At 44.1% G+C, this 12,759-nt stretch overlaps 1 protein-coding gene across 4 annotated transcripts in view; it reads right to left on the bottom strand.

Annotated features, from left to right (window-relative positions):
* The window catches only part of PALM2AKAP2 (PALM2 and AKAP2 fusion), a 449,455-nt gene that overhangs the window by 130,705 nt on the left and 305,991 nt on the right, over positions 1–12,759 (bottom strand). For all 4 annotated transcript variants that reach the window (XM_066256553.1, XM_066256554.1, XM_066256555.1 and 1 more), the window contains one exon: positions 4,843–4,928. In XM_066256553.1, the coding sequence (XP_066112650.1) occupies positions 4,843–4,928 (86 nt within the window). The remainder of the gene's footprint in view (positions 1–4,842; positions 4,929–12,759) is intronic.

Genomic DNA, 12,759 nt, shown 5'->3' on the forward strand with positions numbered 1-12,759 from the left:
ATGGAAAGGAAAGAGATTGGTGAGATTGATGAGATTGATGAGATTGATGAGATCCCCCACCTTGCCCAAGGCAGGGCGGGGGCAGCAGCGATCCTAAAGAAGGAAAGTGGGGTCTCCCCTTCTCTGCACAGTCAGGAAGACCCCTCGGTCAGAACACATTGACCGGGCACCGCAATGGGAGAGTGCTGTGTGTGGTGGAGAATTTAACAACAACGAACTATGGAACCCACCCTTCAGCAAATAAAGAAAAATCCAGACATTAAAAAATTAACACACATGATCAATAAGCACATGACAAAATACCCATGTCATTAACCTTCAGGGAAATGCAAATCAAAACCACAATGAAATGCCACATCACACCCAGTAAGATGGTTACAACAAAACACAGACCAGAGTATGGAAAAGTCAGAACTCTCAACTGTTGGTGGTGGGAGTGTAAAATGGTGCAGCCACACTAGATAGTCTGACAGTTCTTCAAAAAGTTAAACACAGGTTTACCATATAACCCAACAATTTTATTCTTAGGCATGTGCCATGACAAAAAAAACACATATATCTACATAAAAATTTGCACATGAATATTTATACCAACATTATTCATAATAGTCCCAAAGTGGAAACAACCCAGAAGTCCATCAACTTGTGAATGGACCAAGAAACAAAACAAAACACTGTTAGTATCCAGCTTGACTGGCGGTATATAGAGCATCACCCTGGGATGCTGAGAACCCAGGTTCAAAACCCCGAGGTCACCGGCTTGAGCACAGGGTCGCCAGCTTGAGCATGGGATCAATCATATCTCAGATCCCATGGTGGCTGGCTTGAGCCCAAAGGTCACTGGCTTGAAGCTCAAGGTCACTTGGCTTAAGCCAAGATTGCTGGGGTCAATGGCTTGGCTGGAGCCCCCCCGTCAAGGCATGTATGAGAATCAATCAATGACGAACTAAAGTGACACAACTATGAGTTGATGCTTCTTATCTCTCTCCTTTCCTGCATTTGTCTGTCTCTTCCTCTTTCTCTCTCACTAAAAAAAAAGAAAAGGAAAGAAAAAACACTGGTATATCATGAAATGAAATACTATTCATCACTAAAAGGAATGAAACACTGATAGGGCTATTACACAGGTGAACCTCAACAGCACTAGGCTAAGTGCAAAATGCCAGACACAAAAGACCACATGTTGTATGAGTCCATTCAAATGAGATGTCCAGAACAGACAAATCTATAGACAGAAAATTGGTTAGTGTTTGCTTGGGATTGGGGGTGAGAATGAAGATTAACTGTAATAGGGCATGAGGGCTCTTACTGGAGTGATAAAATTGTTATAAAACTAGATTATGGTGAGGGTTGGTGAATTTACTAACATTTTTTGAATGGTACACTTAAACATGTGAATGTTATTGTATATAATTTATATACCTCAATTGAGTTGTGTTTTTAAAGAAAGGAATGGTTTTTAAAAATGAACTGTAGTGCAGTAAATAGAGTATTGGTCTGGGACACTGAAACCCCAAGGTCACCAGCTTGAGCTTGGTCTCATCTGGCTTGAGAATTGGCTCACCAGCTTGAGCGCAGGGTCTACAGCTTGAGTGTGGGATCATAGACACGACCCCATGGTCGCTGGCTCAAAGCCCAAGGTCGCTGGACTGAGCAAGGGGTCACTGGTTCAGCTGGAGCCCCCTGGTCAAGGCACATATGAGAAAGCAATCAATGAGCAACTAAGGAGCTGCAACTATAAGTTGATACTTCTCATCTCTCTTTCTCTTCCTGTCTGTCTGTCCCCGCCCCCTTTCTTGTTTAAAAAAACCCCACAGAAATGAACAATGAACTGTAATTTAGAAGACCTAACAAGTGAAAAACAAAAGACTGAGGCAGGTGGCACGTAAGGGGTAAGTAGGAAGCCACAAGAGAGAGAGGCTGAGGTGGGATTACAGGGGTAGGTTTGAGGAAGGCCAGCAGTCTAGCTTAACCACAGTCTAGAAAAAGATTGCTCTTCATTCATTCACTCAACACATATTGGCACACGTGATAGACGCTCCACTCAGCTAGCTGCTGGGGATGCACGCACTTATAGAAATTCCATTCTAATAGGGGAGACAGGATATTAAGAACAGTAAGAAAGCCTGACCAGGCAGTGGCGCAGTGGATAGAGCGTCGGACTGGGATGCAGATGACCCAGGTTTGAGACCCCGAGGTCGCCAGCTTGAGCGAGGGCTCATCTGGTTTGAGCAAAAGCCCACCAGCTTGAACCCAAGGTCGCTGGCTCCAGCAAGGGGTTACTCGGTCTGTTGAAGGCCCGCAGTCAAGGCACGTATGAGAAAGTAATCAATGAACAACTAAGGTGTTGCAACATGCAATGAAAATCTAATGATTGATGCTTCTCATCTCTCTCCGTTCTTGTCTGTCTGTCCCTGTCTATCCCTCTCTCTGACTCACTCTCTGTCTTTGTAAAAAAAAAAAAAAAAAAAGAAAAAAAGAAAAGTAAGAGAAATTCTTGGTAGATCTGAGTATATTAATTTCCTGTTACCACACAACCTTGGTGGCTTTAAACAACAGAAATTTATTCTCTCGCAATTCTGGAAGCCAGAAATTGAAAATCAAGGTGTTGGCTTCCTCTGAAGGTTCTAAGGGAGGATCTTTCCTGCCTCTTCCAACTTCTGAAGCTCCATGGGTTCATTGGCTTGTGCCTGCATATAACTCTAATCTCTGCCTCTGTCTCTTCACATGGCATTCTCCATGTGTGTTTCTTCTTCTTCTGTCTCTTATGAGGACATGTGTCATTGGACTTAGGTCCTACCTAGTTAATCCAGGATGATCTCACCTTGAGAGTCTTAACTTAATCACATCTGCAAAGACCCTTTTCAAAACAAGGCCATATTCACAGGTACCAGGGTTTAGGGCTTGACCAATATTTTTTGGGGGAAGAATGGGTTCATAATTCCACTTACTACACTGATTAATTTAAAATTATTGATCTGGCTCATTTGATGCTCCTACCTACATTACATCAGTACATTTAGAGGGTGTTTTTAATATAAATGCTCTTAGTTCAAGGTTCCTCAGAATGACAATAGTTTGTTTATGAACAAATTCACTTATCTGAGTCATGTGTATTTTTAGAAGCATAACTTTGTCATTGAAAATAAGACTTGGTATTAAAAGGTTACATATAATAGAAAAAAAACATGCAGACAATTATGACACTGCAAAAAATTTTGCACCTTTTTCAGAAGGAACATTTTTAAGCACTAGGGTAGATGTGTCTATCATAAGAAGAGTAATAATGGAGGAAACCAAACCACTTTAGTGATTTCTGCTGATATTCCCTTTCAGAAGTGTCAGTGAATCGGGTGTTATTGTAATTAACATTATAACAGAATGTTTTGTTTTTCCAGGGCCAAAGGGGTAGATCAGGAATAGCCAATATTGCAAGGCTATATGAAGTAGCTCATAGAAACAGGGATAGCCGTAGATACATAAATATATATAATGAGGAGCCTGTTGTTAATTAATGAACATCAGGCACTTATAGACACAGAAAGAAAATAGTATTTTAAGATGGATAGATGGATAGGATGGATACATAAAGCAGTGTGGGGTAGGGAACAGCATGAAACTCAAGGGAAAAACTGAGTATGGCTGATTAATTGGGAAGCCTTAAGGACAGGGATCTAGACAAGCACTTCCCCAAGATATATCCGCCTAGAGGTTTCACAAACTCTCTAGTGAGAAGAGACTGGTATTCATAAGGGAATTTAATAATATTTGTGCAAATTTATTAGGGTATTTAAATACATTTCTATTTTGCCCAACTTGTTAAAGTATATATATGGTGTTCATTCTTCACAGTGGGTTCAGTTCTTATGAACTGAAAATCCTCTTCTTATAAAAATACAATTCCCAGGTATGCAATAAAAGCCAAGGAAACACCAACACATCATTGCAATTTATATTCTTGTCTTGCAAATTCTGCTAAACACAGTTACAAGCAAATGGATTTTCAGTACCAGATACTTATTTAGATTAGTTGACTTTTTTGACCAATCAGGCTATGCTACCTATCTTTCATTTCATTTCACTGTGGTATTTTTGTTCACTTTCTTTAACATTGTTAACATAGAAAACATAAGTTCAGCCTTCACTTTACAAAGGAAGGCCTGAATAAAATCATCCTGTATATTCTTTTGGACAACCCCTATCAGTAACTCCAGCAGTGAACTGTCTCTGGTTATATCTCCATAGAAAAAAGAACATTACTTTTTTATTTTGCAAAGAAAAATTCAGAAGTGACATGAATTCCTTAATCTAGGCAATGATTACAAATTAACGCATTTAATTTGAACAGTGATAATTAGGTTGATTTCCAGATGACTCATTTTGTAAACTGTTCGTGTCCCAGCGGGAGTGGGCCATGTGCAGCCTTCCCGCTGACATCAGTGGAAATCTTGAGTCAAAATCAAAGCTACTTTATGCCTTTCTGACCTTTCTTCACAATGCACAGTGGGGCCCAGTTTCTCCGCTCTGAATTTTCAGATTGGCTTCACTTGTGCTCATGGGATTACCACTTGCAGACAACCTACATGTGGGTATTCACTGGAGCCCCTCCAACAGCCTCACTGGAAATCACATCTTGGGTTCTAGCTTTCAAGCAGTTTCCTAATCCAGATCTCAATTTCCAGGAAATCTCCTCCTGTCTTGGTGACTTGCTGAGGCTTTCAGTGAATAGAGTGAGGGAGGTCTGGTCGATGGGCACTGCTCATTCTACCCCCAGAAGTCTGTCACATGCTGTTTCCTCTAGAGACGCACTTTGAGAATCAAAGTAGAGGAAGGACGCCTTACCTTGATGGTCATGTCTGCTCTGGGTGTCCCTGCGGTATTGGAGGCGGCCTCATCTCCCTTCAGCAGCACGCTCTCCCACTCGACTCCTGAAAAATAGCAGAGCAGTGGCATTGGAGCCAAGTACACCAGCTGGCACGGACAGACACACTTGTCGTTCTGCAGATCCCAATCCCATGTGATTTGTAAAAGACACCGATGATCATCCCCAGCACCTTACCTGCCTGGCAGTTACCACAGGGAAAGCTTCCTTTTAGATTGTGGGCAGTCAGCACCTCCTTTGTTTTGACTCCAAATATGGAGTCCATTGTCTAAAGCCCGTGCTGTACAGACAGTTCTGTTCTTAGCCCAGAGCGAAGAAGAGGTTGGATGAACTCCTCCCGAATCCAGGCCTTATATTGAGGTCTTATTTAGGGTTCAGGGTGAGTCCCAGAACAGAGAAACATGCACATCTGAATCTAATTCAGCAACCAATAGAAAGCATTCTGCATTATTCATTGTCCTACATTCCACACACCTACTAGAAATAACTGGGCTTTCACACTCACTTTTAAAATCTATAAGTGCTTTTTCTCCAAGTCTTGATAAAGCTTAGTGTTCCTTTTTTTTTTTCCTTAAGCTGTCAGATGATCTTCAAGAGTGCTTATTTGTCAAGATATAAGATTTTGCTCTCTCCAATCTCAACAAAGAGGTAGGGGCTGATGTTTTGAAATACCTAAACAGAATATAGTAATGTAACGATGTGCGTGAATGGAGGTGGAATGGTCTGTATTCATGAAAAAGTTTGAAGTAATGACAAATATTATTTTTAAAAACATAGATTTATTGCCATTCAACCTACAATAGCCGAGATATGGAAACAACCTAAGTGCCCACTGATGGACACATGGATAAAGAAGATGTGCTATAACTACTCAGCCATAAAAAAAGAAAGAAATCTTGCCATCTGTGACAATATGGATGGACCTTGAGGGTGTCATGCTCAGTGAAATAAGTCAAATAGAGAAAAACAAATGCCACATGATTTCGTGTATATGTGGAATCTAAAACAAAACACAACAAATGAACAGAGAGAACAAACTCATGCCTACAGAGAACAGATTGGTGGCTACTGGAGGGGGAGGAGATTGGGGAGAGAGAAATGAGTGAAGGGGACTAATTGTGATGGATGAAAAGTAGACTTACAGTGGTGAATACTATGCAGTGTATACAAATATTGATTACAATGTCATACACCTGATATATTCATATATAATCTCATATACTAGTTTAACCAAAATAAAAATAATTATGCAAGGATTTTATAATTATATATTTAAATATATATATACATATATACATATATATATACATATATATATGTATATATGTATATACATGCCACCACCTGGAGAATGAACAAAAGCACTAAACAGGATCTCAGCCTAAAGAAGGCAAGATGTTGACAGTCGTCACAGAAGCAACCAGTAGAGTCTGTCCCAGGAGGACCCGCCCATAGATTGCTATGGTAGGCAGAATCGCTTATACTTTTAAAATTTCTGTTTTCTTTTCTCTTTCTGCCATTAGTTTAGTTAGAAATATACACATGAATTCATAAGTTAAGTACACAGGTGATGCCAGGACTAAGCCTTGCCTCCCAGTGCTGATTTCTTGGAGATTAAATCTTAGGTCAACACCAGAGTTGAGGACAGTGGAGGCTAAGGCCTCTCCACAGCCTCCCTCCGCTGTGAGCACACAGCCCCAACCATTAGCCCCACTGATCGGGGCGCTCATTAGGGCCTGAGCAAGGAGAACCCGTAAGTGTGTCTGTCTGCTGTTGTTTGCTCATCAGTGTTGCCTTAGAGGGCCCTTGTCAACTAACTTGTCAGCTCCTGTGGGCAGGACCGGGCCTGACACCCAGTCAGTATCACCCAGGTGTCTGCTAAACGAGACATGTGAGTTTGGGCAGCCAGGTTGGAGGGACAGGAGCTCAGAGTAGGGTCTGGGTAAGAGCAGAGAGTGCTCAAAAGAGACAAGAGAAACACTAAAGGAAAGGGTGTGGAGGGCATTGATTTACACTAGATGCTGAAGAAATAAGCAGACTGTGATTTGTCCTGTCCTCCAGAGCCAGGCGGGGTCTGGTGGCCCTGGACACTTGCCAGCAAACCCAGAAATAGGGATGACATGGAGGTGTGGTCACCAGATACAAAATGTCTGGGTGGTAAGACCCTGAGGACAAAGGCTCTCCATTCACGGGCCCAACCCCCAGGCCCGCCTCACTCCACACTCACCCCTGGCACAGAGCAGGGCTGCATGACCTATATCTCTATATGAACTGCCTGGAGTTGGAAGGGGCCTTGTGACTGCCTAAACTGCTTTCACATTAGGAGAGAAGGCTCCTCTACAGTGTCACCTGATGGGTGCCCCTCTGCCTCTACATGGCTCTTCCTGGTCAGGTCCCTCTCCACCTCCCAAGGTCATGCTGGCTGGGCAGCTGAAACGGACTGCCATAAAAAGAGCTGAGCCACCAACAGATTGGGGGAAAATCCTAGATTCTTCAACAGCTAGGAGTGTACCTTCAGATTGTGGAGATTTTGGCAAAGCCTTCTCAGATGCGTCCAACCTTCTCATCCATTCTGGCTATTCCCTCTCTCACCACACCTCTACCTCAGTCCTCACCAGCCCCCTGGCCGAGACACAGCCAGAAAACTGCACAAAGTCTGGAGCCCAGCCTTTCATGTGAGACCACCGAGGACCCGAGATGGAAAGAATGTGCCAAGGTCTCACAGAGAGCAGCTGGTACGCTAGAACCAAAAAAAAAGACGAGATTGCCCGATTTCCAAGAACAGGGTTATTCCTGGGGCCCAACTTATATCAAACCCATTTTACAGACAAAAGACAGCCCCACTGTGAAATCATTTTGCTTGATCACAATGAACGAAACGGGATTAAGGCTGCGTTCTCACCACGTCCTAGCTCTCTTCCTCATCCAAGTCTCTGCCCAGGTGTCTCGGAATTGAGACTTTCCCAGATATTTCTCTTACTTTTAATTGCTTTTGATTCTCTGTGGGTATCCAAAAAAAAAAAAAAAAGTCACTTTGTTCTTGGAGGAGTTCTCAGTGAGGTGGTCATTAAAACTTAGCGGAACTGCAGAACAATGATTTGCCTTTAAACAGTGGGCTCTGGGAAACCCCACCCACGGATAAGCTGATGGGGCTGCTTCCTCGAGTGGGAAGCCCTGCCCCGGGGTTTGGAGGGGTGGAGCAGGATGTGGCCCCACCCCAGCCTGCCCTGCTGCAGGTGGCCACTCATCCTTGCCCCTGAGCCCCAGCCTTCTCTTCCTTGGCACAGACGTAAGGCTGGGCCCTGGGGCCTCTAGAAGCCATGGAAGCCGGGCATTTCTCCTTCTCCTGGCTCCTCTCCCTGAGATGAGCTCATTGGGAAAGAGAAAGGGCCACCCTTGGATGACAAGTTATTTTCCACACACTCACCCAGAGGTCGTTTCCCCCTCCCCCACCGCTACGTCCCTGAGTAAGGGAAGATTCTCTGGGTGCCTCTGAGCGGCAGATGTTCAGGAGGCTCAGGATGCACAAAGAAAAACCTCAATATCTTGCCAAGTGTGCCCCCCATGCCTTCTCAACCGCATTGTTCTCCCCACCAACATGGCCACAGCGACACCAGTCCTGACAGCTAAACTGTGCCGAGGACACACGCTAGGTCGAGAACTATGTCTTTACGTGTCTCATCTCGTTCAGTCAGACAATACAGGTCCATGAGGCAGGTACAATATTATCCCCACTTTACAGAGGAGAAAGCTGAAGTTGAAACAATTAAAATGGAACAACCAAGGAACGGAACCAATACTCAATCCAAGCACTCTGACCTCCGAGGCTATTTGCTTAACCAGTCACCTTATGACTACTACTCAAAAGATTAGTACAGTACTTCTTCTGTTTTCAGAAACAGAAGAACAGAAAATTTAGGGCTCTGTTCATAGAAGGGACATTTCTTCCCTGTGGTTCCAACTCAAGCTGGCTTCAGAGTTCACAGTGCATAGGTCATTAAAGGTTTTAGGGTGAGGCCCTGGAGAGATACAAATGGGATTTGAGGGGCTGGGTGAGTCCCCACATACACAACAGTGTGTGATTGCAGGAGGGAAAGGGGGCAGGGGGAGGTGGAGGAGGGTAGGGGGGGTTAGATGGCAAGGGAGGGAGACTTGACTTGGGGTGGTGAACACATCATGTGATGTAGAAAAGCTGTATTGTAGAATTGTGCACCTGAGTCCCATGTAATTTCATTAACCATTGTCACCCCCAATAAATTGAATAAAAATTTAGAAAAAAAGAAAGGTTTTAAAGTGAGGCCCCTAGAGAGATGCAGAGCCACGCTGGCACTGAACCCAGCCCAGGGCAGTTCAGCAAACATGTCCAGGGCTTCTCTGTGGCAGCTCGTGTGGGCAATTCCCCTTTCATGCAGGGGTAACTCCAAGGCATGGTTATGTGGGATCCCAGAGCAGTCTAGTTCTGCAGAGGGTGACCTGAGCTGCAGAAATTTTGGAAGATGGAAGAGGATTATGACTATAAAGCATCTAGTGCCTCTGAATTCCACGATGGGTTTAGACAGCCCACACAAAAAAACAACAACCCTGGACAAACACTGGGTGATGTGAGAAGCAGCCATGCATGGGGAAGATGTGGAAACTTATAACACTCCGAGCTGGAAAAGAGCCTGCTGCTTCTACCTGACTCTTCCAGTAAACATGGGCTAGGAACAGATGATGATGATGATGATGATGATGATGATGATGATGATAATGGCAGCTATCAGTTCTTATATGTCATGCTTATATGTCATCTTTGTATATATTTTTTCACTAATAGTAAAAAAAGTCACAAATGAAGTAAGCACTATTTTTATCCTCATTGTCTAGATAGCAAAAATGAGGCTTAGAGCTCAATAATTGGCCCAAGGACACACAACAAGTACTAGCAGACGCGGGGTTTGGATGAGGCTCTCCAGCCAAGTGCTCACGTTGCTAAATGCCTCTGCTAACCGGCATGCCCTTGATTAGAAGGGCAGGAAGGACACCCCTCTTGAAATCTAGAAGATACCTGTACCTGATCACCATATGCTATACTCTATGTAAGCACATGCCCACACACGTGCACACATAGACATCTATGTGCTTGCCTGGGTGCATACATGGAGACCCACATGTGCACACATGCATAACCCATGTGTGTGTACACACACATGTGTGTACCAGGACATGAAGCTGCAATAATTTTTCAGCTACCATTTACTGTACACTCCAGAACCCTGGACCTCTCTGTAAGGAGAAAAGACTTTTTCCTGTCAGGGCATCCGAGAGCAGGCCAGGAACTTGGGTGTTTACCTTCCAGCTCTGCCCTCCAAGGGGCACTTTCAGCATCCTTCCTGATGTGAAGGGGCAAGCAGACCCCCACTGTGCGAAAAGAAGAGCACCAAAGCATCGTGGTACAGTGTTTACAATGAGTGTTACAAGACCCTTGAGGCCCAAACCAATTTTGAAAATGGCTTGTTTGGGCTGGCCTGAACCATTCCTGAGAAATTAAAGCCTTTTCAGGCAGCCGCACGACCTGCTGCAAACTCAAGGCACTGCTCACAAACAGCTTCCCTAGGCAGAGGTTCGAGAGCCAACAGCTCAAAACCTGGTTAATTCCCAAATTAATCTGAAGATATTACCATTCAGTGGGGCTCTTCCCCGAGTTTAATAAAGGATCCTGTTATATTCTCTACAACATCCTAATTATTAGCTTTATCAGCCTGATTTCACTAGGCTGGAATGATATTTGATATTTATCCCTAGACAATGGGATGCAAAATTAAATAAAAACCCGAGCTACCATCTTGGATGCAGTTCCACAGCAGAGGAGATTAATAAAACATCAGATGATGACAGGGGAATATTTAAGGTCCTTGGGCTCTTGGGAGGGTCAACGCCCTGGCTGGTGTGCTGGGACTTTCCCTCTCGTGGCCGTGGAAAGGGTGCCGTCGGACTGAAGGCTCCGTGGACAGCATGGCCCGTGGAGACACAGAGAAGCTGGTCTCTGCCATGTCCTTCCCAGCAGACTCCTCCCCTCGAGTCCCACAGCCAGTCCAACCCTCTGAGGCCAGGTTCCCAAGCTCACATCTGTCTTCCAAACCATCACCATCGTTAGTTTTCAGAAACGTAACTGTGGTTACATCACTCTCCACCCTGACGTCATTGCTTGCATTTCTGCCGTGTGCCAGGCACTGCCCTTGGGCCGGGGACACCCAGAGGGAAAGACCTGACCCAGACCTCAGAGAGCTGGATGTACGGAGGTTTTCTCTCGGGACACTTTGATTTCTAGCACTGCTTCTTTCCTCGCTGTATGGGGCCTTCCCCCTCTAGGTGGTCAGGATGTTCCATTTCCTCCTGGAGTTCCGGGCATCTGCCAACAGAGCTTCCTCCCCTTCCCTTGTGAGGGGGAGAGGGCTGTGGTGGTGTCAGGTGACCTGTGGGAGCTCACCCAGCCATTCAGAAAATCCAATGGAATTAAGTAGAAGTGTACAGGAAAGAATGTTTTGAAAAGAATCCTCTAGAAAGTTCAGGAAGATTCTTAGGGCAATCATCAGAAATTATAAATGGTGAACTGTCTAGCTCATAGACATGCTTTAGTCTGCAAGACGTTGTTATTGCTTTGAATGACTTAGTTGCCAATATTTAAAATTCACAAGAATTTATATGAACATCCAAACATCTAATTTCTCTTAAAAAAAAAAGAGAGAGAGAGAAAAGAGTTGGCAAAATTGGGCTCGGAATCCTTAGCTGTACATGGCAGCAACTGCTAAGAGCTGAGTCTGCTGATCTGACAGCCCTCATTACCCATCATGCTCCATTGTTTTACTTGCAGGTTGAAGTCATGCACTGATATTTTCTGACTGGCCCCTGATGGTATCTGAGTAGACAACCCCAATCTGCTTTAATTCTCTCAATGTCCGTCATAAGGAGGCTCAGAAAAATTGTGAACTAATCCCATTCCAAATTCTGCTCTGAAGAAGACTTTTTGAAGTAGATTGAATTTAGGCCATCAATTAAAAAAAAATTGCCTTGGCCAAAGCTGGTTGAAAACTCATTGTGGAAAGTGGCAGAACCACATGACTATTGACTTCACCAGCCTTAGTTTCCTTTACCTGAAAAATGAGGCTAGTAATAGAAAACTCAGGGTTTGGATATGGGACAACTGAAATAATTCATATAAGTCCTCAGCTCAGGGCCAGGAACACAGCAGGTACTCAAGAAAAGATATTATTATCATTCTGTTTATGCTGTGACAACACAGTGGCTTCACTTTTAAATAAATGACTTCTAGGAATACGCAGCCACACAGATTGTGGCTAAGAAGAGTGTTACCAGGAGAGACAGCAGAAATTCTGATCTAAGCGAAGCTTCTAAAATCTTTATGTGGCTGGGATCACAATTAGGATCTCTACTGGCTTATTCTGCTAACTCCTATGAATAGTGGTGATGAGTAGGTCTTTTCCTTACTCCTCAAATGATCATAGTTCTTAGTCTCAAGTAGAAACAACTTGAGCCACAAGGGAGTTTCTGACTCCCAATTTGTAGATTTAGGGATGTGCAGGTGGAGAGAGAGCTAGCTAACGGTAAAGCCCCAATCCCCAGTTCCTGAGAATATGACTGTATATGGACATAGAGTCTTTAAAGAGACAAGTTAAAATGAGGTCATTAGAGTTGGCCCTAATCCAACGACTGGTGTCCTTACAATGTGAGGGTATCCGGACAACCAGAGACATGCCAGGGTGCATGCACACAGAGGAAAGACCGTGTGAGGAAACAGGTCATCTGCAAGCCAAGGAGAGACGTCCTCAGAAGAAACCAACCTGCTGACACCTTGATCTTGGGCTTGATCTAGCCTG

This window comes from Saccopteryx bilineata, chromosome 2 (assembly GCF_036850765.1).
Source record: "Saccopteryx bilineata isolate mSacBil1 chromosome 2, mSacBil1_pri_phased_curated, whole genome shotgun sequence".
NCBI classification, from domain to species: Eukaryota; Metazoa; Chordata; class Mammalia; order Chiroptera; family Emballonuridae; genus Saccopteryx; species Saccopteryx bilineata.